Source organism: Sander lucioperca, chromosome 1, assembly GCF_008315115.2.
Source record: "Sander lucioperca isolate FBNREF2018 chromosome 1, SLUC_FBN_1.2, whole genome shotgun sequence".
In the NCBI taxonomy this organism is placed as follows: Eukaryota; Metazoa; Chordata; class Actinopteri; order Perciformes; family Percidae; genus Sander; species Sander lucioperca.
This window is the reverse complement of record NC_050173.1, coordinates 13,303,163-13,331,005: the sequence shown is the minus strand read 5'-3', so window position 1 is coordinate 13,331,005 and position 27,843 is coordinate 13,303,163. Positions and strand designations below refer to the sequence as shown.

General features: G+C 40.7%; 1 protein-coding gene across 3 annotated transcripts; it reads right to left on the bottom strand.

Moving 5' to 3' along the window:
* Positions 1 to 786: 786 nt before the first annotated feature.
* Positions 787 to 27,843, bottom strand: LOC116048902 (low-density lipoprotein receptor-related protein 2-like). Of its 3 annotated transcripts, none has more exons than XM_031298199.2 (44): positions 27,718 to 27,843; positions 26,729 to 26,850; positions 25,950 to 26,199; positions 24,796 to 24,909; positions 24,551 to 24,670; positions 24,229 to 24,354; positions 23,443 to 23,646; positions 22,916 to 23,078; positions 22,537 to 22,705; positions 21,382 to 21,604; positions 20,924 to 21,043; positions 20,494 to 20,712; positions 20,026 to 20,337; positions 19,554 to 19,772; positions 19,135 to 19,281; positions 18,730 to 18,978; positions 18,304 to 18,531; positions 17,941 to 18,189; positions 17,535 to 17,762; positions 17,102 to 17,365; positions 16,667 to 16,882; positions 16,207 to 16,389; positions 15,861 to 15,983; positions 13,483 to 13,650; positions 12,864 to 13,079; positions 12,528 to 12,757; positions 12,184 to 12,313; positions 11,575 to 11,768; positions 10,770 to 10,956; positions 10,263 to 10,475; positions 9,954 to 10,137; positions 9,637 to 9,838; positions 9,344 to 9,508; positions 8,826 to 9,080; positions 8,460 to 8,687; positions 7,847 to 7,981; positions 6,869 to 7,070; positions 6,635 to 6,760; positions 6,063 to 6,170; positions 4,655 to 4,891; positions 2,065 to 2,371; positions 1,702 to 1,798; positions 1,018 to 1,064; positions 787 to 923 (listed from the first exon to the last, which is right to left on the bottom strand). In XM_031298199.2, exons 1-44 carry the CDS (start codon positions 27,773 to 27,775, stop codon positions 818 to 820), a joined length of 8,043 nt encoding a protein of 2,680 aa, XP_031154059.1. In that variant the 5' UTR covers positions 27,776 to 27,843; the 3' UTR covers positions 787 to 817. The 3 variants fall into 3 exon arrangements, with proteins under 3 accessions (XP_031154059.1, XP_031154060.1, XP_031154061.1); XM_031298200.2 differs by having other exon boundaries at positions 17,535 to 17,681; XM_031298201.2 differs by lacking the exons at positions 17,535 to 17,762; positions 17,941 to 18,189.

The following is a 27,843-nucleotide window of genomic DNA, read 5'->3' as shown; positions in this document are numbered from 1 at the left end:
CTACCGACTAACATGAAAAGCTGTGACAGCATTTTGGCAGTACACATTAACTGAAAGGAGAACTCTAAGGGTGATCTGATAGCACACAGACACGACAATGAACACAAAGGCAACACAGTGGATAGAGCAGGCGCACATATATAAAAAGGTGTATGCCTCGATGCAGAAGGTCCAGGGTTCGAGTCCGACCTGGACGATTTCCTGCAGGTCTTCCCCCTCTCTCCCCTTTCACATCTAGCCGTGCTTTCCATTAAAGGCTGAAATGCCCAAAAAAATAAGAAAGCCATGAAGTGATTTAACATGTTGACAAGTCTGTCTGCCTTTTGACTCTTGAGGTGAAAACTCATCAAAAAGCAACATACTGGTGGATGCAAAACATGAAAACTACAAAAGAAATTATAACATGCATGTGAATGTGCCTAGATTTAAGAGGAATATTCTTGCTTCTTAGTAAACACACTCTGTAGAACATTGAATAAACAGAACCGAAACTGTTGGCCATTTATAGTCTACTGTAACAAATCCCCACTAGTGTCCCTTTCCACGTTGACTCTGGTTCACTGAACTGTAGGTATATCCATACCATGCCAATTGAACAGAATTAAATTGCTAGAATTTAGGAGGCTAATAAAAAAACGACTTTATATAATTTATAAATTACCAATGTATTGAAATAAACATACCTGTTTGGAGTCATTAAAGCTAGGCAGCTGAAAAGCTGATTGCATGTATTTTAGTAACCAAAAAGATCCAAGTTGTCAAGAGAATAAAACAAGCCAAGCCTGATTTTTGGTTCATTTCTCTCATTTTTATTGCATCAAAAGACCATCTCCATTAGCATGTTTAAAATCAGCAGCACAGACATGCATCTGCACACATTACTCGTGGTGTCTGCAGCCTTCAGAGTTGTCATGAAACCAACCCTGAAAATGTAATGCAACAATTCACAGCAGCTTCCAGGTGTTTACTCAATGCCATATTTCAGAATGCAGAACTTGTTATTTGAGCTGTATTAACTTTAACGATAGCGGTGGGTTCTTCACGTCTACTGGGGACTCGAGCTCCTGGGGAGAAGAAAAGATTTTCCCTTAATTTATAAACTAATGACCAATGTAAGAATTAGACCCATCTGAAAATTTACTTGATATATAAAAAAGGTGTAGAAATCACTTTGATAAGCACAAAAAACAAAAACGTGAGCTAAATTGTTGTCATTAGTATAAAATTACCTTATGTCCTGATAATCCTTTGTTAGTGAAGACAAGGAAACAAATCTATCATGCCACAATTTAAGTCTTGCAACTATTTGAAGCTTTTTTAGACAGACTTTTCTAAACTTGCATTCAGCTGCCTTTTATTTTAAAATACATTTCTAAAGCAGTTCAAGGGAATTGGATATTGTAAATCAGTTTGGAAATAAGATTATTTTGTCAAACTTCCAAAATACACAAAGAATGAGAATTGAAGAATTGCATGTATACACAAACCATTATAATTTAAATATTGTGATCGGTCTTCATATTTATGACTGGATCTCATATTGGTGACTAATATTTCTGGAGTAAACTGATAAGGCATTTGTAAATTAACCAGCTGGTTTAGTATACAAATAAGCTACATTAATGGTTCATATTCTTAAATTCAGAAACATCTCTGCTCATTAATTCAAATAAATATCCACTCAGTGGCCTGAGGTTTTACCTCCGAGTCTGAATCGTAGCGTTCAAATGGCAGGCCCATGTTGGCCATCAGAGTATCTTTCTCAGTCGATCTGCTTCTGATGGGCACCCAGGATCTCCTGTTAAATTGAAATTTAAAAAGCCAAATGTTAATTTTCTACATAGGTCACAGAGTTACAGCAAAAATATTTCTGAAGTGGTGTAGAGGTCAGAGTCTCTTAACCATCCAATTCCAACCAAACACCACAGTAACAGACTGTTTAGTTGGTCCACTTGCAAGGTGAAATGTGCTGCAAATACGCAATAATCTGCATTACTGCCCACCACTCATTTTCAAATGAATGGTCAGGGTGCAAAACAAAAACACTTCCACATGGGCCAATACCTTTTAGCGAAAATAAAAGCAGCAGACATCAATGCAGCAATGAGGCAGAGGACACCCAGGATCACAGCCACGTGGCTTTTTCCAGTTTCTGTATCTTGACAGAACTCTCCCTTGTAACCAGCCATGCACTGGCAGTGAGTGACTTTGCCTTCTGTGATGCAGTTGCCATGACCGTTGCAGTGTTGGAGATCACAGGATGTAGAGTCTTTAACTGAAAGAACAGAGTTCTTTTCGGCGTTTGATGAAGACTGGGGAGGGCGGCCATTACTAGATTTGGTGCCAAAAGATGCAGAGTTTGGGTTTGGACCTGAAAGAAAGTCAATGTTAGCGAAAAGGATATGACAACTTATTAAAAATGTACTGCTATTACTTGCCAAAACGTGCGATAAAAATGTCCCCACACTACATGTATCTTATCATTTATTATACACTTATCATAACCCCCTGAAGTCTCGTCATCACCGTGTGATCACATATGAGGCTGCCAGTGGAGACTTCAGGAAGTTACTGTGCCTGGCCAAGAAATAATCCAGCAGAGAACACCCTGTAAAACCACAAAATGTCTTTTTTACTCTTAGCTTTTTGTACTGATTAATAGGGATGCATTTTCGGTTTTTGGCCAAAACAGAAAACGGCTGAATATGAGCCGAAAATATGCCTCTCTGCCCCTCACTGCTCATATTTCCCTCTCAGCTGATCTAGCTGTTATCACGGTGCTACCCAGCAAAGGCTGATCATGTCAGCAGTATGGAATTACATTAAAGTTTCTGATAAGGACACCAAATTTGCGATCTGCAGTGTTTGTTTGTACATTTCAAGAGGGGGTACGGTGCTGAAGAACTTTCCCATGTCAGGTTTGAGACACCACCTGAAAACATGACAGCCAATTCAACATGCAGAGTACATCCAAACAACGCTTAAAAGAACTCCAACAAGCACACCACCATCGGTCGCCGCAGTCTTCGAAAAGGCTAAGAAATTTGCAAATGATAGTGCCAAAGCACGTGGCATTACAGAGAAAATAATGGAGTTCATTGCCTTAGATGACCAGCCATTCTCTGCTGTAGAGGACATTGGATTTCGTAGGCTCATGCAACATACTGAGCTGCGTTACACACTGCCAAGCAGACGCCATTTTGCAGAAACCCGTCTACCTGAAATGTTTGACCGTGTTGCAAAACACATTCATGAGCTCATGACCACAGACATCCCAGCTCTAAGTTTTACTACAGACATTTGGAGTGTGATCATTTTATTGGTTTGTGGTTTCAATTCAGATTCATTAAATCCATGAAATCAATTAAAAAGTATAATTAATACAAATATGCCACTACTAATTAAACATACATAACGTCTTATTAGTAAAGTTTAGAGGTGCTGGTAGGTGAATATTGTTACTTTGGACAGAGCCAATTTATTTGGCCTGTGTAGAATATTAGCTGTGTCATGTAGCAGTCATTGAGGAACTGGTTCAAGGAAATGTCTGACACATAGAAGGTTAAGCCTAAGTCTAACTATAGGTCAAGCCTTTTTAATGGCAAAAGAATGCATTGTGTACCAGACATAAGCAGAAGAACAGGAAAAGACAGTTAAAGTTAAGAGATTAGGAGAGGAAGTTGCACTACACAGAGACCCCGACCATGGTCGGTGTGTTTGTGAAAGATAAGTTTGTCTAGAAAATAGGACACACCCCTGTGAGGAGAGAGGAAAGAGACAGGGAGAGTTTAGATCGGAGTTCATTCGAATCGAGATGCTGGTCGATGTCTGTTGCTAGGGAAACTTAAACTGTTTGTGAACTCACAACTGTGTTATAACTTTTATGCTGGACTCAGTAAACTTTTCTTGACTGAACTCTTCATCTCAGATTGATCCTTGTGTTCTGGTAAACTTAAGTCTGATGAAAGAAGGCGCAGGAATTAATAAATTGGAGTCAGATTTGACAGGCCTTAGGGCCTTATTTCAGACAAATTCCCATTTCAACTGTGAAGCACCTAGTGACTGTAATAAGAGCTATATAAATAAGCTTTACTTAGCCGTTTCCAGCCTTTATGCTAAGATGAATAAACATATCTTGCAAAATGCTTAACTATCCCTTTAACTTTATCTCACAGGCAATATAGTTCTTAACTAGAAAATGCAATGTTCCAGAACTATTTTAAGCCTCCATGACTTAGAGCATCTTGCCATTTGGAAAATTAATTTAAGTACTTCATATGATCATTTTTTTCCTCCTCATTATGTACAGTTTAAGTTCAGAGTTAAGATCATTTTTCTTCCAACCTAGGCACAGACAAAACCAAACTACCTTACAGGTATATCTAAAGATCAGATTTCAAAATATGTATCACCACAATATAATTAATAACAGTCATTCTCAATTCATTCACTATTCGCAGGATTGAAATTGCTGTAGTTCGTATTAAAAAAACGTAATCCTGAGTTTAACAAAACAAAGTTGGTAATTTACTGAGAAGATCAATATAAATCAACATGATGGATTCCAATGGGATTTTGATGATTTTACCTCATCTACCCTGGCTACAGTTCCTTTTACAGAGTTAAATATTTGAAGATTTGGATGACAACTCACAGTCCTGTTCATCTGACTGGTCTGGACAGTCAATGTGTCCGTCACAGAATTTGCTGCTGCTGATACACTTGCTACCGTCAAAGCAGGATTCTTCCCCAGTGGGACAGTTTGAGAACGGGGCACAGGAGGTGGCATCGACGGCGTAGAAACCCCTGCCACATTTACACGTGCGACCTCCTGGATAGGGCAGGCACAAATGGACACATCCACCGTTGTTGTTGGAGCAGCTATTAGTTCCTGGAGGAAATGGGTGAAAGGATTTGCAAATTAAGTACCATAAAAACTTTACCGTCTCTGGGAGGAAATCAAAGTGACAGTTTATCACATTTATAATAATGCATGAGCAAAAATGCTTAACATCTACATGATTTAAGGTATAATTTAAAGTGGATGGGAAGAGCCTTCAAATTACCTTTAATAATAGCTGAATTTCAAATGAATCACTTACTAATTTATCACTTCTGGCCAGTAACCATTTTATTTAGAGTTTTTGGTTTTTCACAGGTCTCAAAAGGTTTAAGAGCATTTGTTTGTTTTTATAAAGATCCAAATTAACTTCCACTATGGTTGCTCATCTTCATGGAGTTTGTGTAAAATGATGTAAAGACACTTCTGTTAATCTTTAATGTCATTTGGGGATTAAATGGCTACCAAGAGAGAGTGTCCAATTGTGCGTGTTGATCTTAATTCAGCATAATGTTTTTCCACTGCAGCAGACACTAACAGATTGGGATCTCCCACAGCTTCCCCAAGCCCTATCTTTCTGCAGGTATCACATCACGTACATCTATTCAACTCAAACTGAGCCTAAGCGAGTCTTTTCATGCTGCCCTCAGTGTCCGATAACACAGAAACAGAGCAAAGTTGAGAAGAAAATGTACAGTATTTTTAAATTCTACACAAGGATGTTACATGTTTTTTTAAAGCCAGCCATGTTTTTGCTAGTGAAATGCCATTATGTTTTCGTCTCCCTTGGCAATTTAAGTATTTTATTTTGGTTTATGTTATTTCATACTACAGAATATTTATGTTGAGCTCTCATTGCTTTATTTGAGTCAGTGATACCTGCCGTTTCCCTCTTCAGACTCTTTGCATCCCCAATTTGCTCTGGAATTCTCTACATCCCATCTTGATTAACCTGACATCTAGTGGCCATCAAAGTCATCCTTATTGGTGTGACTGCTGTTGAGGTCACCTGTCTGCAAATCTGCTCTTCATCTCAACAATCATCCTGAGTTTGGGCATGTTGTAGCTTCCTAGTCAGCTGTGCATGTTTCCTTTCACCCATTACCTGGCTGAGAGCTGTTATTTACTCACTACTCTGCATGCCTCCCTGTTGCAGATTGTAGCTGTTGACCGAGTCATTGTCTTACTCAACCTGATGTGCTAAAGCATGATGGACACCTACCAGACTGACTGTCGTTGCTGTAGGCTTTGACTTCCACCACGCTGGTTTTTGTCTCAAACCACAGCTGGTTAGGCTGGAGACCATCACTGAACCACAGTTTGGTTACATCTACACCGTTTGGAAACAAAACAAAAACATGTCAAGTATGAAAAACAACTATTTCGTTTTTACAATGCAGAAATCAGAAGTTACTGGGTAGAGTGGGTAGTGAGGAAACGCATGTTCATTAGTCAGACTGAATAAATACTTGACTTGAAAGAAACAGGTTTGATGAGGAGAAAAGGTGCGGTGATTACAAGTGAATGTTTAAGGATGTAGAAGAGTACAGATTGCCGAGAAGTGGTTGACTAAATAATTCACTGTTGTCTTCATTGGGGAAGAAGACTGATGAAACAAAGGTGAAAGCCAAGATGTATGAGAAATTAAATTCCACGAGCAGGACTGAACAGGTTATTAGAATGGAACAGAAAGAATGCACCAAGCCCTAAGACTTATCTGGAGAAAAAAAAAAAAAAAAAAAAAAAGTGGGCGTTTGTGTTTAAAGTGGACGACTTCTACGCTTCCATCCTTACCATTGTCCAGGGTGACCCAGAGGAGGATGTTCTCAGTATGTGTGAAGGAGATTAGCAGACCTGGCCCTGTGTTGTACTGTTTATATCCTGTTCCATCCACTGAAATAGAGCTGATAACACCTTCACCTGGAGAAAAAGAGTAACCAGACAGGTAAACACAGGCACGCAGAACAAGCCAGCAAAATATGCTCTTAATAATTCATCAAGTGTGTGATATTCTTTTTAACTCCTCACCTGTGTCAGCCCAGTATATCATGGTTCCTTGATTGGAAAAGACCAGCGAGGTGGGGATGCTCGACTTCCTCCACAGCACTACTTTGTTACGGCCATCCATCCAGGCGCAGTTCACCTCTATCTGGTTCTTCCCTCCTGCCATGACTTCTGCTGTGTAGCAAAGTTGTCCAGAGGGGGGATGCAGTGCAATGGATGTAGTGCCCTGAAAAGGACAAACAAGACCTGGGCTAGTTTATCAGAGGTCCAGGATGTTTCTGACATTTATACAATACTAAAGAGGTCTCTAAGGCCTAAATGTTACACTTTCAACACGTCTCAAGTCAAGGTAACTCACTATAAAAGCACCTGAGAAAACCCAGCCATTTACTTGCATGAATACCTAAAGTAACTCCACAATACTTGCAAGTTTGTAAGCGGCAGACAGGAGGAGATTCTGCATTTGTGAGGCCAGGGTACATGCAAACATCCAGACTAAATTTGTCTGCAATCACTGATAATAAGGAATGCCCCAATCATGTTTTTTTGACACCAATACGATTGTCAATGAGCCATAATCGGCCAATAAACATCCAATATGTCTTTTTGTTGTTTTGTTATAGCAGCTGGTATAGCTGTATTATAGTATAGAGAAGGGAAGAAAAACGCAGGCACAGGTAAACAGAGCACATCCTCACAAGATGGCACCCCTGTACCAAAATTTGCAACAACTTCACATTTTCTATACATGCCAACCATGCAACTCTGCAGTATGAATAAAGAATCAAAATTATTCTATTAACATGCTTTTACTTAGTCCGTTCAATTAACAGCAGTACAAAGAACTCCCAAGGTGCAATGCAACAAGTAATGTTATCCTACATTAAGACTAAAAGGACCACTGAAATAGCCAGAGTTAAAGAGAAATGTATGTAGGGAGGAAGAAGAGAGAATGTCAGAGGTAAAGAAGATGAGTGAGCAGTAAAGCTGAGCCTCCTCCACCTTCAGTGATCCCTGCAGCAGTGAGGTGGTGTAGCCATCACGGCGGGACGTCACATGGAGATCAGGCCTTGCGATGCTGCTCCAGTAGAGGCTGGAAGTCACCCAGTCAACTGCCAGAGCCGTGACTAAATCATCCTTGTGGGACAGAGAAGTTTAGTTTCCAGATGTAACATTTCACCAGGCAGTGGCAGTTTTTTACTGGAGAATTGCTGGCCTGAAAGTGAAGCTAAATAAGTCTAACTGTTGTGAACAACCTGAAATGTCAAGTGCAAGGACACTCATTCAAAATAGAACTTTCAAACTGATTTACACCAGCCCCTACTCCTTACCTGAAATACATTTTAAAATCTTTCAAAAATAAAAAAGGATTCAAACCTAAAATAGGCATGTTTGATTGAACAGAGCAAATTAAACTAAAAAGGCACTAAAAAAAGTGATGTTTTTTGTCAACCACAGTAATTTTTAATGTTACAATCTTACTTTATAGCTGGCTTCCATCAAAACCGTATGACAGAAAGCCTGAAACATGGGTAAACAAATTTATGGCCTTAAAATAAATTTTGGCCAGGATTTAAGAAATTGCCGTTTCCTTTTAAAAGCCAATGATGCCTACCCCGAGCTTTAGGATTTGTCCAGAAGGTATAAGTCCCTGTCTCAACCTGGAGCTGCTCAGTTCCAGCACATCCACAGATCCTTGTCCTGCATCAGCCACATACAGAGAAAGCCCCTGGATGGACACGTCCAGTCCCGACGCCTCAGTTACCCCGGGCAGGGCTAAAGCTCGACTGTCTGGCATTTTCTTTAGAGCAACACCAGCATGACGCATGGAGTACAAGTGAATCTACAAGTAGTGGGAGATTGGGGTAAAAAGAGGAAATTAGAGAGTAAGCGGGAGAATAAAGAAAAAAAATGTTTTTCCAGGAGTGTGGAATAAAGGCCTGCAGGTTATCTGGTCTTTACATCTAATAAGACCATTCACCTGATAGACTGTGGTACGAGACAAAAGCAGGATGAACGTTGAATCCACAGGCAGAGAGCAGGTAATCTTGTCCTTGGAAAGAAGCAGACCCTTTGGGCATCGGCAAACTGCCGTAGGCCCCCTCACAGCTGGAGCTCCCGGAGACCCCAGTGCTCCAGACTTGCTTCTCATCGCAGGGGCCAAGAGGCAGAGGTGGGAGCAGTGTAGCTGGTCACAGGGACTGGATATGGCTGGCTGGGAAAGGGTATGCATCAGCTGGGGAGAGAGGAAACGTATGTATCAAGGCTCAGTTGTGACTTAATACTATAGGCTTTCTGCCCAAAAACTACCATTTAGTTGCAAGTATAAAATACTGAAATGAAAAGTTGTATTCCTGAAACCGGTTAACTTCTTAGATTGTCATAGATACAGCCAACAGTGATGTATTCATAAAATATAAATATGTAATGTAAATAAAAATATGTAAAAAATAATTAAGCTCTCCAGGAGTTACAACCACAGCATTAGGAGTTCCTCACTTTCAGTCCAAATGGCTGCCCTGGTCTCTTGAGAAGAACCTTTTGGTCTTTGCCGGTGTTCTTGTCAGCAGAGCGGATCGTTCTCCTTTTAGTGTCAGACCAGAAGACTCTGTCATTGAAGACTGCCACAGAGAAAGGGCTTGGGGTTTCGGCTAACTGGAGGATCTAGTGAGAAAAGGCTACGACCATTACCGCTTACAGTCTACACCATGATGAAATCATCGGTTTACATAACACCTAAGTAACACTACGTGGGTCAGTCAAATTTGTTTCCATAAGCTGATCGTGTTTACCTTAACATTGTCGCCGTCCAGAGAGACCGAGCCAATGCAGTGCAGCTTCTCATCGGCCCAGTACACCCTGTTATCCAGGAGATCATAGGACAGACTGACTGGCCAGCTCAGGCCTCTGCTTACCACCACCTTCCTCTTTGAACCGTCCATCCCAGACTGCTCGATCTGAGGGGTGCTGCCGATCTCCGACCAAAGCATCATCCTGAGAATGTTGATTATACAATGCATGCAATAATGAAAAATATGGGGTTGAATCGGGAATAAACGGGTTTTAAGAATCAGTTTCTCTAGTTCTTTTAGGCATTAGAGCACCTTACCCAATGTGTGGCAGCAGAACCAATGAGCTTGGCTGCTCCAGATCTTCACCCAGGACCACAGTGTAGTCCTGAGATCTCACTGTGTTGTCGCTGAGCTTCACAGTCAGAATCTGGCCCACCAGTCCATCCACCCAGTACAGGTTCTTACCAATCCAGTCCACCGCAATGAAATCCGACTTCACTCCTATAACGACATTTCACTTTCTAAACTCTTGATGGCTTAAATACATTCATTCCATTTAGTTTATTATTTTCTTGAGGTTCCAGACAACACCATGTTACAAAAACTGTAGAGTTTCTGAGACAAACCTTTGATGAGTGTCCCTTTGTTGTCTGAGTTTTTCATGTCAGCCCAGCGGATGCTCTGGTAGTCGGGGCTCAGCCAGTAAACTCTCTGTTGAGCCCAGTGATAATCAAGCGAGAAGACTGGTCGATTGGCAGAGGACAGAAGACGCAAGGTGCCACTATGGACTCCCAGTAGTAAAAGCTCTGACTGCACTGACGCCAGAAGCAAAGGCTCATCTGGAGATGGAAACATGACCAATGAATTTTTCTGGCTCTTCTCTAGTGAGTTACATAAGCCAATGTAACAGCACAAAAACTGAAGAGGAAAGATTATTTGGTAACACTTTACAATAAAAAGGTAAACAAAAAAAAAAAAAAAAAAAAAAAAAGTAGTTAATGATTAGTTACGGTTTTTGAAAGAGTAACAAATGATTAGTTACTGTTTTTCAGAAGGGTAGTTACTGTTTTTTTGAAAGTAACAAATGAGTTACCATTTCTCAGAAGGGTAGTTACTTTGTCTAGACCTAGTACCTTTGGTCTTGCAGCTTTTTTTGTCAGGCTCCAGGTAGAAGCCAGGAAGGCATTGACAGACGTAGGACCCATAGCTGTTCAGGCAGGTGTGTTTGCATACGTCATGTGGCACTGCATTGCACTCGTCAATGTCCACACAAGACACACCACTGGACTTTAGTGTAAAACCTTCAGCACAGTAACACCTCTGCAAAAATGAGGGGAAAAAAAATAAATTTTCATAAGTTTTGGTGAGCCATTCATGCAAATAGTCAAAATCTTGTGTTATGTTATCCAGCTCTCTAGCTGTGAAAGGATGATGAAATATGACCTATTAACCTCAAAAAACACAGTACAAGTTTGTTAGTTGAAATTCATTTTGCATCCTTAGGCAGTTCCATTCAAAAAAAATGTACACACGTTAGCGTAACACTTACACATAAGACACATACACACAGTACACGTACAAATTAAAAAACATCCAAACAAGAACACAAACAGTGACATGTACTTGTCAGGACTAACTCAGATCTCGGATAGCAGCACAACGATTGTGGTTTGGCAACAGGATAAACTGATATAAAAGAATATTTTAGCCTGTTGAGTTTAAATTGAATTTCTGTTGAATGTTTTAACCATATAGCAGCTAAAACTAAAGTTGCCTAAATGAAGGGACTCTAAATCATCTATTGACGGGCAGAGAATTTGTGCCTACAGTAGCTTGCTTGCCATTCCATGAAAGCATACGGAGGTTAAGTCGAGGACAAAGCAGTGCCAACAGCTCTGTACAGAAGAATAACCACACATCCATCGGTTCTGTACTTACGGCTTCGTTTGGGGTGCTGACACAGTGGTGGTCACACCGAGGAGCTGATGGGCTGGAGCAGTTGCGTCGAGCACATCCCGCGCCCTCATCTGAACTATCGGCACAGTTGGTGAAGCCGTTACACACCAGGCGAGGGTCCACACACTCTCCGCTGCCACACTGGTAAAGCTGAGAGGGGCATTTTCTCTGGCTGCCTGTGAAAGCAGATGCATGTGATTAAAATACAATTGGATAGCATTTCCCTCATATGTAGATTTTTAACCCTAGGAAAAAAGCAAGCAAATAAACAAAAATGGACCCTATCCTAGGCCTATTGAGAGGGTATTGAAGTAGAATAGGGGTTCTTTTTCATCAGCACCAAAAAGTACATTATTTTAGTTTCAAACTGAGATGATCCTGTTGGATAGACCTAAATGGTCTATAGGTGGTTATAATTAGGTCACTTTATTGGGCATGTCATCTCAGTCATTGTGAAAAGGATTAAATTATCCTTGTATTACTAATCCTACCCAAAAAGGGCTGAATACACCCAATGATGTAGGACAAAGTGTCTGAAGCAGATTAGGTCAGGAGCAAAGCAGCAGTGAATATTTGAGGATAAACACTCACATTTGCCCTCGTCCATCCCGTTGTGGCAGTCCCTCTTCCCGTCACACCTCCATGACAGAGGGATGCATTGACTGCTGTCTCCACACTGCCACTGGTATTCCCTGCACTTCGCAGTTGATGACATGCAGTTCTGGGTACAAATGATAAGACCAAGTTTTAACCACTACTTTCCAAACTTAAAAAAAAAAAAAGAAAAAAAAAAAACACGTTTCCTTCATCCTCTCGTATGCTAAGCAAAGCTCACATATGATTAAAAAGAAAACGATCCAGAAGCAAGGAAAACCTCCCTCAAATCTTGCCTCTAATCAATACAGATTTACTTCACGCCAACGGTAATGGCTTACTTTCTCGTCCGACCCGTCTTTGCAGTCGTCTTCGCCGTCACAGAGCCACTCTTTCTGCAGGCACACGTGGCTGTTTGGGCATTGGAGCTGTGTTGGGCAGCGTGGGGGTCTTGTGCAATGCACCTCATCAGAGTGGTCACTACAGTCAGCATATCCATCACATCTCATGGCCTCAGACACACACTGACCGCTAAGACAGCGGTACTGGTTAATCGCACAGGCCACCAAACCTGGGAAAAAGAAAACGGAAATGTGTTTGATGCTTTACATTCATCTTACTAATATTTTACATAAGATTAGTTTGATCCAAGTTTTCTAAATCTGGACATCACCTACCACACTTTTCTTCATCCGACCCATCGGCGCAGTCTCTCTCGCCATCACACAGGAAGGTCTCTGGTATACAGCGAGTGTTGTTATCACAGCGCTGATGGCAGCCCTCAATTAGCCTTGAACAGTCCATTTCATCGGATCGGTCTTGACAGTCGTACTGTCCGTCACACACCTTCTCCGGTGGGATGCATCTATTCCCGTGATTACACTGAAACTCATCTGGGGAAGAGAATACTCAAAGACAATTAATTGGATTAAGAGCATTCCATTTTCAAATGTATTACTGAGCAATGTGATCAGACACTTGCATTTCTTGTTCTAAACACCCCAGTTTTCTGATCAAATCTAGCTGTGAACTAAAAAGGAATTAAATTTAAAAATCCATTTGAGACTCAAAACCTTACCAAGTAAAGGCCATTAGTAGTGTCCACTGATAATGTTTTTTGAAACATGACAGAAATAAGTATGAATGATGAAGTTTATGGTGTTGCTTCGACAATAGTAGAAACAGATTGACGAACAGTCCCTAAACATTATGCGTGACTATGTAGACACTTTCCATGTAACTAAAAACGCAGTTCATTGCTTTAAGCTGCTTTTCAGCTCGATGTATATAACAAACCTGCTTTGCACTGAGCGGAGCATCCCTCTTCATCTGATCCATCTTGGCAGTCCCTCTCTCCATCACACAGATGGTTGTACATAACACACTCCAGGCCATCTTTACATGGCTTGAAACCTTTGTGGCACCTCAGTGGGGCTGATCTGGCACTGGGCACATTGCTGGAGGCTTGTGCAGAGAGAAAATTATGTATTTATGGGTACAAAAACACCCAGTTTAGATTTTGAGAGCTGGGCAAAGAAACAGTCAAGTCAGGGACTTTTATTAACAACTGATATACAGTTCTGTTCAAAATAATAGCAGTCCAACATCACTAACCTCATAAATAAATTTTTTTGGTAGAAGTGATATTTCTACATGGCAAATAATTTACTAGTTAGTGTTGTAGAGTCATAGAAAACCAACAGACCCAACAGTCATGACATGCATGCTGCTCATTCTGTGTAATTGAATCTGTATTTGAAAGAGGCCTGTTCAAAATAAGTGTTGTGTTCAATTAGTGAGGTGATTGATTCTGTGAAGAAACGGGTTTCAATTATGACCCGTATTTAAGAAGGAAGGAAGCAAATGTTGTGCACGCTGGTTATACTGCATTTCACACTGAAATACTCAGCAAAATGGGTCGTTCTAGACATTGCTCTGAGGAACAGCGGACTTTGATTAAAAAGTTGATTGGAGAGGGGGAAAACAGAAGTGCAGAAAATTATAGGCTGCTCAGTCAAAATGATTTCAAATGCCTTGAAATGGCATCCAAAGTGAACGACGTGGGAAAAAACGGTCAACTACCATTCGAACGGATCGAAGAATGGCCAAAATGGCAAAGGCTCAACCAATGACCAGCGCCAGCAAAATCAGAAGACTTAGTTACCTGTGAGTACGGTTACGATCAGAAGAAGGCTATGTGAAGCAAAGCTATCAGCTAGAAGCCCCCGAAAAGTCCCATTGCTGAAAAAAAGACATGTATTGAATAGGTTGAAATTTGCCCAAGGACACATTGACTGGCCAAAGGAGAAATGGCGCAACATTCTGTGGACTGATGAGCAAAAATTGTTCTTTTTGGGTCTAGGGGCCGCACACAGTTTGTCCGACGACCCCCATGCACTGAATTCAAGCCACAGTACACTGTGAAGACAGTAAAGCATGGTGGTGCAAAAATCATATGGGGATATTTCTCATACTGTGGTGTTGGGCCTATTTATCGCATACCAGGGATCATGGATCAGTTTCAATACATCAAAATAATAGAAGAGGTCATGTTGCCTTATGCTGAAGAGGAAATGCCTTTGAAGTGGGTCTTTCAACAAGACAATGACCCAAAACACACCAGTAAGCGAGCAAAGTCTTGGTTCCAGATGAACAAGATTGATGTTATGGAGTGGCCAGCCCAATCCCCAGACCTCAATCCCATAGAAAACGTGTGGGGTGACATCAGAAGGGCTGTTTCTGAGGCAAAACCCAGTAATGCAGAGGAATTGTGGAATGTAGTTCAATCGTCCTGGGCTGGACTTAGGCCTGCACGATTGCGGGAAAAATATGAATCACGATTTTTTAGCTTAGAATTGATATCACAATTCTGTGCCACGATTTTTTTCTCACAAAGTGTAATGTTTATTGCACACATGAACCATAAAACAAATTGGCAGTTGGCATTTTTTTTGGCACCTATAGCACATTGCACATCACCACAAGCCTGTAAACATAGAGGCTTCAATGAAGAGAAGGGAGCATTAGAGCGCTTGGGAGCACTTTAAAACCTATTTTATAGACTGTTTAAAACTCACAGAAGAAAGTAGTAGCGTTAGTGATGCAGTCGGCTTGTACTAAATTTTTTTTAAATAAAAAAAAAATCAAAGTTATTTAAAAATTAAATCGTGAACAGGGTGAATCGAGATTGCGATTTTATAACGATTAACCGTGCAGGCCTAGCTGGAATACCTGTTCACAGGTGCCAGAAGTTGGTCGACTCCATGCAACACAGATGTGAAGCAGTTCTCAGAAATTGTTATGCAACTAAATATTAGTGCAGTGATTCAAAGTAAAGCAAACCCTTGAGACATTTTTCAGTTTATACAGTAAATGTTTGAGTTTGTAAAGAAAAATGCAAATACTGCTATTTTTTGAACAGCCTAATATTCCTTTTTCTTCACTTTCTGTAAAGGTATAACACAAACTTGATCAATTTTGGTCATGTTTTGATTTGGAATTGAATGTGCAGTGTTCCCAATGCATTGATATTATGGAATTAAAAGCTATTCTAAGGATTTTGAGCATTATTCACTTTTTTAAAAACACACTGCTATTATTCTGAACACAACTAAGTTAGTTGTCATGAAGACCATCTACTGCTTTTACATGTACGGTTTTTTTTGTTGACTTACGGGGAGCAGCAGGATCTGCTGATTGACACTGCGTCTCATCTGAGCCGTCGGGACAGTGGGCACGACCGTCACACACTTCCATCTTGGGGACGCATAACCTCCGGTCGCTGCATAAGAAATCGTCTGAGCGCAGAAAGTCAATTTGAAGAGCAGGGAAGAGTCAATATACCAGTGGAGGTTTAAAATGGCTATATCAAAGCCACCCACTAAGAAGTATCTTCATTGTGAAAGCGTATTCAAACTTATTTTTACAGTCTGATTTAAACTAGAGTACTTTGAGCACTTTCTTTAAAACTATCTCACAGCAAAATCCATCCATCCATCCAGTTGCTGGACTCAGACATACCTGGGTTTTTGCATTGGGCTATACAGTTATTTTCATCAAATCCATCAGGGCAGTCTCTTTGTCCGTCACACAGCTGATTTTCAGAGATACACAGTGATGAACCTGGACAGAGAACTGAAGGAGTGATGCAAGTCGATACAGGAGTGCGAACAGGAGACTCAGTTGTTGCAGCAGTAACCGTGTCTGAAAAAGACAAAATGAAGTGTTATAAGTTGTAGCACTCACTGGCAGGATTGTTGGCTAGTTAACCTTAAAGTAAGCCTGAACAAAAAAAAAAAGTACACAAAGTAAATAAAAAGTAAAGTTTGTATTCAATTCATGCCAATAAGTTACCATTTCCATTGATTACCATTTACTCAAAATCACAGCTTTCAACGTTTTTTTGGTCGTAGGAATTATGCAGACACATCTGCGTCACCACCAGTGCATCAATATTTGAAAACTTGATCTGAAGACTTACCGCAGCCCACCTCATCCGTGCCATTCAGGCAGTCTTTCTCTCCATCGCACAGGAATTTCATTGGGATGCAGCGATTGCCATCAATGCAGCGATGCTCGCAGCTCTTTGTTTGTTCCCAGCAGTCCAGTTCATCAGACTGGTCTCGACACTGCGACTTGCCATCACACACCTCAGCCTCAGGGATGCACATTTTCCCGTGGGAGCACTGAAACTCACCTGGGGTGATGTACAAATATAATGTTCGAATGAAACAGCATTATAGCTAAACTTCAAAGTGCTTATCTATAGTACAGCGTGTTCAGTAGTCTGTCTATTGTGCTCCCCTTCCATTTCTTGTGTCCATAAAAGGTTGATTAGTTTAGTGATGACTTTGTTTACTTAATAAGATAGTATTTTTCTCTGCGTTTATCATATTAAAATGTAAAGTGAAACAACCTTTTTTGCAGGTTTCTGAGCATCCCTGTTCATCAGATCCATCCATACAGTCATTCTCTCCATCACACACGTGGCTGAATAAAACGCACTCTTTTCCATCGATACATGGTTTTGAGCCCATGCGACACAGGACGTTTGTTCGAGCTGCAGGTGAAGCTATACTCAGACAGTCGACCTCATCTGAGCCATCGTGGCAATGATAGCGACCGTCACAAACCAGGGTCTTTGAGACGCAGCTTCGACGGTCTTTGCAGCGGAAGTCCGCTATGGAGGGTATAGGAATACAAAGCACACGAGTGGAATTGTATTAGATCTGTTTTGTATACTTCCAATTTACAGAATGGGTATTGAAGTTGTCAGTGACACATTTGTTGGAAACTTGCCTTCAAAGAACCAAATGTAATAATTATACTCGGCACCTAATCTGACTTACTTTTATAAGGGCATCTTTCTACGCAGTTCTCATCAGATCCATCGGGGCAGTCTCCCTTTCCATCACAAAGCAGTGTTGGGTTGATGCATAAATTAGAACCTGGACACTGAAATGAAGGACTGGTGCAGGATGGTTTGGTGAGAGACTCAGTAAAGGGTGTGACAGGTAAAGTGGATTCATCTAAGTGGACATTTTCTGTAACAGTGGTAGGGGCAATCTTTGCAGCATCTGAACAAAAAAAAAAAAAGAAGTTTAAAGTTACATTTTAACACATCAAAACATCACAGCCATATGATTACATTAGGATGAATCACCAAAAATATAGTAAATAAGTCCAAGATTTTTGGATTATAGCAGAAAACTTGCTTCAAACCTATACCACTTTGCAAAAACACCAATGACTCACCACATCCTACTTCATCTGATCCATCCAGGCAGTCTCTCTCGCCATCACAAACGTGACGGAAGAGAACACATTCAGTGCCATCTCGACACAGTCTGGAACCTAGGCGACACTTCAGGACGTTTGCTCGAGCTGCTGGCAGAGCTACGCTCGTACAGTCAACCTCATCTGAGCCATCGTGGCAGTGATAGCGACCATCACAAACCAGGCTCTTTGAGATACAGTGTCGACGGTCTTTGCAGCGGAAGTCGTCTGGACGGAAATTATGGAAAACAAATTAAACTCCAAGTCCCAGGACACTTCAAAATCTTTTTTTTTTAAAATAACATTTGAGACCAGGGAAATGCATGACATTTCAAAACTTACTTTTAGAGGGACATTTTGTCACGCAGTTCTCTTCATCAAAGCCATCAGGACAGTCTTTACGCCCGTCGCAAAACTGGCTCGGAGTAATGCAGAGGTGAGTAGCAGAACGGGGACAGAACACAGAGGGGGTGGTGCAGGCCGGCACAGTCGGAGCAGGAGGGTTTGTAGCACGCATGTCGTTTAATGGATAAATATTTGGTTTTGATGTTGTCATGGTCTTTTCGGCATCTTGACGATACAGTAGTAATCACATTGTAAAAGTAAATCAAAAAAGGAGTTAAAATTAGAATTTTTCAAGTATATTACGTAGCCACAAAATGTCCAATTAATCAAATGTTTCTTCATAAGAAGAAACCGATTGCATCATTAATTCCCACTGTAACTGAAATTTTTCCAATGAGTGAGATTACATCTTGGGAAACTCACCACATCCCTGTTCATCTGATCCATCCCGACAGTCCGTTTCCCCATCACACACATGGCTGTATAAAACACACGCTGTACCATCTTTACACGGTTTTGAGCCCATGCGACACTTCAGGACGTTTGTTCGAGCTGCAGGTGAAGCTATACTCAAACAGTCGACTTCATCTGAGCCATCCTTGCAATGAGGACGGCCGTCACAAACGAGATTTCTGGAGATACAACTCCTACGGTCCTTGCACTTGAAATCCTCTTAAGATTGAAAATTAAGGCAGAAAATTATTACCAATTCTAAAAGCTGGAAACCACTGTTATCAATCAATTCAGTGAATTTGTTTACTACTCACATAGATTTAGAGGTACATTGCCCATTCCAACAAATACGTAAAAGTTGTATTGATACTTTACCTTTAGATGGACATGTGGTTACACAAAAATCCTCATCATCTCCATCAGGGCAGTCCTTTTTACCATCGCATAGCTGGGCTTGTGAGAGGCAGACTGATGTGCGTCGGCATAGCACAGAGGGTTCACTGCAGACTGGAGTGCCTGGCACTATGAAAAAAAAAAAAAGTTATAATTGGAATTGAGAAAATCAAGTTAAGTATGTCAGAGTTAAAACATGTGGCTTTCATACAGAATCCTCTACCAAAAATTGCAATAAGCCAATAATGATTTTTAAAAGCTCATGCTGTAAACCGCGAACATAAGCCATAATCACCACAGATTAACAGAAAATTAAACAAAATTCAGGTAAAAGCAACATAATGAATAAATAAAAGCATGCATCTGAATACATTGGCTTTGACAGAGTAACTCAGTCTGACCTGTGCGGACATCCCCGAGTGCAGCGATTACACTGAACACATGACCCGTCACTGTCAAGTCCTGGATGGGGCTCCCATCACGCCGGTCCCAAAGAGTCATGACATCATCAGAGAGGGACAACAGAAAGGGCTCAATGGCAGCTACGACTGAGCCTGAAATGTTCCATCTTCGGCCAGCTTGGTGGCTTCTTTCCTGCCGCAAACTCATCGTTGTCAAACCTGTAAAAAGTAATCTCATTCAACAGGCCTGTACTTTGGCAATATTTACTCTTAAAAATTGCGTATACATTTGGAAATTAGGTCTGATATACTTGTTATCAAAGTAACAATTATGATAAACTGCCTAAGCCCAGCAGTCCCTAAAATGAACACAACTGAAATAAAGACTCAATGCAGCTCTCATAACAGTTGGAGAGACATTTGAGCTTGAAAAACAACATTGTAGGATTGATCTGAGAAGTAACAGACCGACCTGTCCTTTCCGAGTTCCAGAGCAGACTATTAGCCCGGAGGTCGAAAGCGATGTTTCCCCTGACTCCTCCTGCTGGCAAGTGCATTAGCTCTTTGGCTTTGCTTCCCATCATGCTCATGGTGAGAAATATGTCTTCCTCCAGCCAGAGGATGCCACCCCTCAGCCAATCCAGATGCAGGTCTCGAATCTTGTTTGTTGTTTGGTACAGCTGATGGGAGTACTGATCGTTGGCTGTGGTGGTGCCGATGCTGTTTTGGTCGCATGAGACCCAATAAAGGTTCCCTCTCCTCTGGTCTACTTTTATCAGACAAACTAAAAAACAGGGGAGAGTACCGTTGGAAAGATTATTTGCCATTCATTTTCTGTCAATTGACTTGGTGATAATACGGTGATTGCCCTTTGAGTTCCACTACGATAACATTACCTTCCGATGTCTTTACAAACCAAGGAAAACTCAAAAGCATTTACCTGGCAAAGGTGTTGGTACCAACTCAGTCTTGACCTGGTTAAGACTGGTGCGCTGGATATGGCCAGTTTGGTTAGCCCAGTATAGCCAGTCTCTGTACCAGTCCAGATCAAATGACAGGATGCCGTCGTCAGTGGTAAACAGCTGGGTTTTAGTGGCCCTTTTGCCTCTTAACTCCAGAAGGTTGAGGTTGGTGATGGTAGCATATATAAACCTGGGATCTGTTGGACAAAAAAAGAGAACAGATTTTAATGATGCCCTTACACTTTGTGAGTTGTGAAAGGACTAGAGAAAATTACTGTTAATCCCATAATGGCAAGACCTATCTGGCAGGATCGGATACAATTTATGTTCCTTGTCTTCTACCAAAAATGGGGGAAAAAAAGGCATTTGTTAAGTAACATGGGCAAAGTAAAGTTACGGTAAACCTACATCGACATGTCCCATCAAACAACAGCACTTCGGAGTTTGGACAAGCACAGGTGAAGCCGACAGGGTTGCCTTTAGTTAGCTGGCAGAGGTGACATCGAGTCTTTCCACATGCAGAAGAACCTGATTGATGACAACCCCGAGACATTTTGAAAGTTGAGCGTAAAAGAAGCAGACTAAGAAAGATGTACTTAAACTGGTTTGTAGTCAAAGACATTATCTGCAGTTCACATTAGACTTAATTTTAAAACCAGTCAAATATATTGTTCACATTGATCCTACTCCAGAGACAAAGTAAGTACACTTTAGTATTGTAAATTGGTATTGTATTGAAAATTAATATAACATGGTGCTAAAGAGGACCATAACGTCAAACGTCAGTGGGAATTCAGAGGAAGACCTACTGTAATTATTTAATAAGCATATTGCATTATCATTAAATCTATTGTTCCAAAAAGTACCTTGAGGCTGCTGTAGCTCATGGTAAACGGTTAATATTGGCAGTGTAGCTTTTAAGAGAAATCGCTTCGGGTTTGGTTGGTTCTGTGGAACCTGCCACAGTCCTTCGTCATCCACCCAGTAGAACAAACTTTCAAACACAGCAAGGCTGCGAGGCAGTCCCCTGTTGAACAGTGCGGTGAAGGAATGCCGGCCAATCCCGTTCACCTTCACCGTCTCTATAGACTGAATTAAAAAAAAAAAAAGTTAATGTTTACTGTATATGAAGGATAAACAAATAGTTCACAAAATGCATCCATTCTGACAACCTAATTAAATCAGTGTTTAGGTTATGGTATTATATTCTCTTCTCATGATAACTAAAGCCATTTCTTCACCCTATATTCTACACAGAATCCATCACACAGAATAATTACCGAGGTCATAACACCCAACATCAGAAAATGTTACCAATGTGCCAATAATTCTTAAAATGTAAAAGCTTGTAAGTTTTATTTTTCATATTTTATTCATTAATTTACTGTTCAGCGCTTTTGTCTTTAGATACCTATTTTGTTGTATTATGTTTTTTATTAAAATTACTTATTGTTGGCCCAAAGTATTAACATTTAAATATATTGAGTCTACAAATACTGAATATGGCTACTATGGCAAATTTGAAATTCGGAAGTTAGCAATTGCTAAATAATAAATTTAATGATGGACGATTTCAATTTAGCTGCTTCAGTTTCGGGGTCATAGTATTGTGCATGCTGGCTGACTGTAATGGCTTAATGGGATATTTGAAAAAACAGAGCCATTGTTTTTTAAGATTATTTTTTTGGCTTTTATTGCCTTTATTGAAAGGACAGATCAAGTCAGGGAGAGAGCGGGGAGGATGACATGCACTAAAGAGCCGCAGGTCAGAACCAAACCAATGGCCGCTGCGATAAGGACTGAGCCTCTGCACATGGGGTGCACGCTAAACCAGCTGAGCAAACCAGGCACCCCAAATTGGAGCCATTGTTATTACTGTAGTAACACCTGTGCTTTTCCTACTATGACAATTCAAAAGGTCTGCTGTGAAAAGGCCTACTATGCACCATAATTCTGTACATCTACAACATAATGTAATGCAGTAACTCCAGTGTGTAGATTTGTTTCTTTCCTGAACTCACCTTCTTGAAGTCGCTGATCCAGTATAGCCTCCTGGCAGCCACATCAGCAGTGAGGCTGTGGGGCGACTGAGCAGTGAGCACAGCCAGAGTACTTCTTTCTGATCCATCCATCCATGACTTCTCTATCGTCACTCTGTCACCGTGGCCGACATTGATCCAGAACATCATGCTGGGAGGCAGAGAGCAGGGAAGTTGACTAGGCACTACCCAGTGAATTCTCTCTTCGGGTTCATTCATGATGGCTGTATTTTTTATTTTCTAAAATTAAACGGCTCATTTCAATACTATTGCAAAGTTTTTCTCAATTAGTCAATTAAGTGTATTTACTATCAACTGAGACCAGGATTATCATTTAGCAATAAAAGTAATAAAGGCATACCTCTCCACAGGTAAAAGCACCAACTCTAATGGACTGATGTTTTTGCTCATCAGAGTAGTGTAACTTGTCTCATCCGCTGCTTGCATGTAGATTGACTTCTGATTGGTCCAGAACAGGTTTCCATTCAGCCAATCACAGGCTAGACCCTTGATTCCAGGCTCCCCTGTTGGTAATTTTGTTTAGAAATAAACCGCTTTTTCTTCTGCAGTTAGGGGTCAAAATTTGGATGTGAACCAAACAGATTTCATAACATCAGATCTTTTGCAAAAATATTAAATGCTTTTTTTTTTTACATAAACTGGATAATTTTAAGGGCTTACAAAGTTATTCAAACAAGAAAATGCAACTTGAAGTACGCCAACATTTCTACATTGCGGGTTAAAGCCAAGCAAATCAGTGTGGTGACAGTCTATCCATATCTTATGCTCTCTTGTTTTAGTCACTACATACAACATATCTATAAAACTTGTCACGATTACAATACACACCCAGCTGTATCACCATAATACCTCTTTACAAAAACTAACCAATATAGATTGTCCAGCTGTGCTCTCCATTGCTTTTGTAAATGCTGCCATGGTTGTCAGCCCAGAAGAACCAGCCTCGGACAACATCAAAAGTCAAGGCCACTGGGTCAGACACTGGAGTGTGGATAACTTCAAACTGTTGAGACTTCACATTCAATAGGCCGATAGAGCTCCTCTGCACAGTTAGTAATCTGGTAGCATTACCTGCACATATTTGGATTGGTGTAAATGTCACTTTGTGTTAGTTCACCATCACTTACATACTGGTATAAGGAATTACTTGAGATAAGTGTAGAAAATAGAAAGACAAGTGTAGAAAGTAACAGTCACATTCATACAAAGAAAAGAAAAAAAAGACTTATTTGGACAGAAAAAAAGAACCAATGACAATACTTTTTGTAATCCTTTTTTCAGCAATATTTCAAGTTGACAAATCTATTTTGATGTAACCTGCTCGACTGTTTTTATCTGAAGTTCAGCCTTTGATCTTGAACTTCTTGCTTTTGTCATTAGCTCAGCCACATCAAAGTAGCCCATTAACACGTCAATTATCTCTTTTCCAAGTGCACTACAAAATCTTTGTTGTTGGGTTTGATCTTCTCAGAGGAAGAAACTAAATCCAGAGTAGGTTCACGTCATAAGCTGATGACAAGGTTTATAGTTGCACGATGTGTCAAAATATCCTGTCTTGTAGTAGTCAATATTATCCCTGGCTCAAGATGAGGGTAAGTTGGTACCTAACAAGGTCGACATGTGGAGGTTGATTACGTGCACCTGCCTCATTACCTGTAGCCAGACATGTGTAGCCTCCACTCAGTTTGAAGCCTTCTCTGCAGTGGCAATAGTAGGATCCGACAACGTTAGTGCAGTGATGCATACAAGGGGCAAAGGGTGGGGCACATTCATCCAAATCTGAGGACAGAGAGTGGGTTTTAGCTTCATATGCATGAGTTGTGCATTAAAAACAGATTTGGAAACCGCTGCAAAAGGAAGCTTCTTTGAACTCTGCATGCTCTTTAATATTTTCTGTTTTCCAATAGAAAAGGAGGTAAAGGGTCCAAGGTGGTACTGCCAAGTGAATAGTGTGTTATTGTAATGCCCCACACACCTTCGCAGACTGCACCATTGGGAGCGAGCTTATATCCAACAGGACAGGCACACAGAGCTCCCCAGGATTCATCGACACACACATGGCTACAGCCGCCATTGTTTATGGAGCAAAGACGACCTGCAGGAGGTGGCTCAGCATTACAGAAATCCAAGCACCAGAAGCATGTCAGAAACATTATGTAGATATTGCTAACCAACAGTTGAGGTAAAGTTGTGACCCAGGTAAATCGGTCCCAAACCTACCGCAGGTTATGGGCTCATCACTACCATCAGAGCAGTGACTCGTCCCATCACACCTCCCTTCAGCACTCAGACACGTCCCATCAGGACACCGTATGCCGTTCTCATCACATGAACCTGTAAGGGAACAGAATCAGTACTTGAAACACTTAACCATTTATCATACCTACCCTGAGTTGGGGGCCACCTGGTTGTGTCTGACATCCTGTCACTGACTGATACCATCAATCCTTACGGTGTTAACTCGGCCTCTATGATCATGTTGGGTTAATTAATTAATCAAATGATAATGTAGTCATCACATTGATATATCAAATCTGTATAGTAAAATTCAAAATGGCAAAATGAGAAATGAATGATTCCAATGAATATCACTTGACATTTCAGTTTTTATATTAGTGCGAGTATTGCAGATACAAACCATAGTGAACCAACTGTGAAAAATACAACTGAATTAATTTTCACTTCCATCGTCATCTTGAGCCTGTCGTCGGCTAAAGAGACCAAAACCGTTTTTGTACCAGGCTGTAAACCAGTTTATTCTGTAAATTCGGCATTTTAAAATGGGGTTTATGGGGATTGACTCCCTTTTGGAGCAGGCTTCAAGTGGCCACTCAAACTGCAGTTTTGGGCGCTTCCGCATTTGCTTTATTTCTCAGCACCAGAGGTTTCCGCTTGGTGCAAACCAACAAAACCTTAAGCTTGTTCAAATAACAGTGAATTAAAAATCATACTGCCCAGCTCTACATTTTAAATGAGGTAAACTCACCCAGATTACAAAAACAAAATAAATAATCATATTCGGTCTGGTGGTATAGAGATGTGCAAATAGCTTTGGTTTTCGTAAAAAGACAAGTTCCAGTTTTTTTTTTTTTGTTTCCTTACTAAATGTATTTAGCAAAGCAAATTAGTATACAAATAGTTTTGTTAAAGACGTGGCTGGACTGAAGACATCTCAAAGAATGGTTATCTCAATACCTGGAAAAATAAAACCAAAAATATCTACATTGCTACAGTGGATACAGGAGAATAGATAAGAAAATACAAGTTTCTGTAATTTGGGTGAACCGGCCCTTTACACATAACTTGTGCCCTGCACTCCCACATACTGACACTCATTTCCTGCGGCATAGCATTTAACCCTCCATCTTTCTCACCACAGTCCTCTTCATCAGAGTTGTCCAGGCAGTCATTCAGTCCATTGCAGCGCAGCTCTATGGGGATACAGATGTGGTTTCGACAGATCCAGTCAGAAACCAAACAGCCCTCTGTAGCTGGACAGTTCTCCTCATCAGACCCGGTTGGACACTGGTGTTGTCCGTCACAGCGGGCTGACGCATCAACACACCCGACAGAGTCAACACAAGGAAACTGACCCGGCGGGCATTCAGGAGAGCCTGGAAGTGCTGGAGGACAGAAAATAAATGTTTTTTTCATTCTACCTCTTTTTAGGTACAAAAGTTCATCATTTTATTTGTTTAAAAGTAGCTTTCTCTTATACTGACAGACCTTTGAATCAACACAACTAAACAAGCCACTGGTAACATGACAATCCTTAACCTTCTAGGTTCCACAATAAAACATTGTATGTTAACATTTTAACTATGACTCAAAATCAACGGTTTTGCTTCTGCTGTCTTGTACAAGTCTGTGCCTTTTGGTTGTCAATATTTTAAAGTTTAATCGCTTACTAAAACGTGAACTACAAATGAACCTGCTGTAATTTGTGCTGATTCTATTAAAACGCATGTCCTCTTAAATATGGTGTTAACCATTTCAGACTTGTTTTGTACTCCAAACAATGTGTGGTTGAAAAGTAAATGAATAAAATGAATGAATGAAAACAAGCAAGTATTCATCAATCAAACAATTTGAACAATGTATTAGGGCAAAGTGTGAAGAACAGTTCTTTTGCATAGTGACAGTAAGTATACCTACCGCAATCCGTTTCATCAGATCCATCCAGACAGTCGCCACCTCCATCACATCTCCAGATAGCAGGGATACATCTTCCATCATCACACTGCCACTGGCCATTACGGCATTCTAAAATTTGACCTACAAACCAACAGTAGGACAGTTGGACAAATATGAAGGTTTAGGAAATGCAACGGCCTGTCACTGGAGGAGAATGAATTGTAGAATTTGTCTACAATTAGGCTAGACGCCACTTTTTAGATCAGGATTTTCAAAAACCTACTACAAATTAAGCTAAATTTAAAAAAACAGAATTGTTAATCACTGATCCATTTATTTCAATAAGACCTAATTCTAGAAAAGAAAAGCCACAGACAAACGTAACATTAGCCAACTGAATTACTACTGAATTAGAATAAAAGTGTTATGTTAAACTCGTCACAAAAGGTCTTCCTATGGACCTTTTTCACAGCAGACATTTTGACTTGTCATAGCAGGAAAAGCACAGCTGAAATTGATAACCTTAACGATGGCTCAATTCCATCAAGTGTCCCAGTAAGCTATTTCAGTGAGTCAGCATGCACAACACCAGGGCCTCTCCTAAGTGGAATGCAGCCATCATTAATGGTTTTGAATTCACCTGTGCTTTTCATACTACGACATGTCAACATGTCTGCCGTGAAAAAAGTCTATAGGCCTCAGAAGGGCAAACAGAAGGACTGGTATATTCAATACTTGCACATGGTCAATTGAACGCTAAAGGAAAGTTAGCTAAAATAGCATTGGTCTAATGTCCAAACTGTAACTTCATCCTTTCACCCCCTTTTAAAAATTTTTTTGCCCTAAACAAGTGTATCAGCCCGAACCCACGGGGTCCAGGGATGAACGCCATATTGCCTCGTTTCCGTTTAGACCAAAAGAAAACGACCCCCCGCATATTATTTGACATATACACATTCGCTTGAATTATATCATACAATGCCATAAAACGTAAAAAAACAATTTCACCTGTGGAAATTCTCAGACTTGCCAGAACAATCGACCAAATGAACGGGCGTAAGTCCATCCTGCCCGCGCTGCTAATCAGAACCTACAGCGTCACCTGGGAGGAAATGCTTTTATCAGCTTCCACTG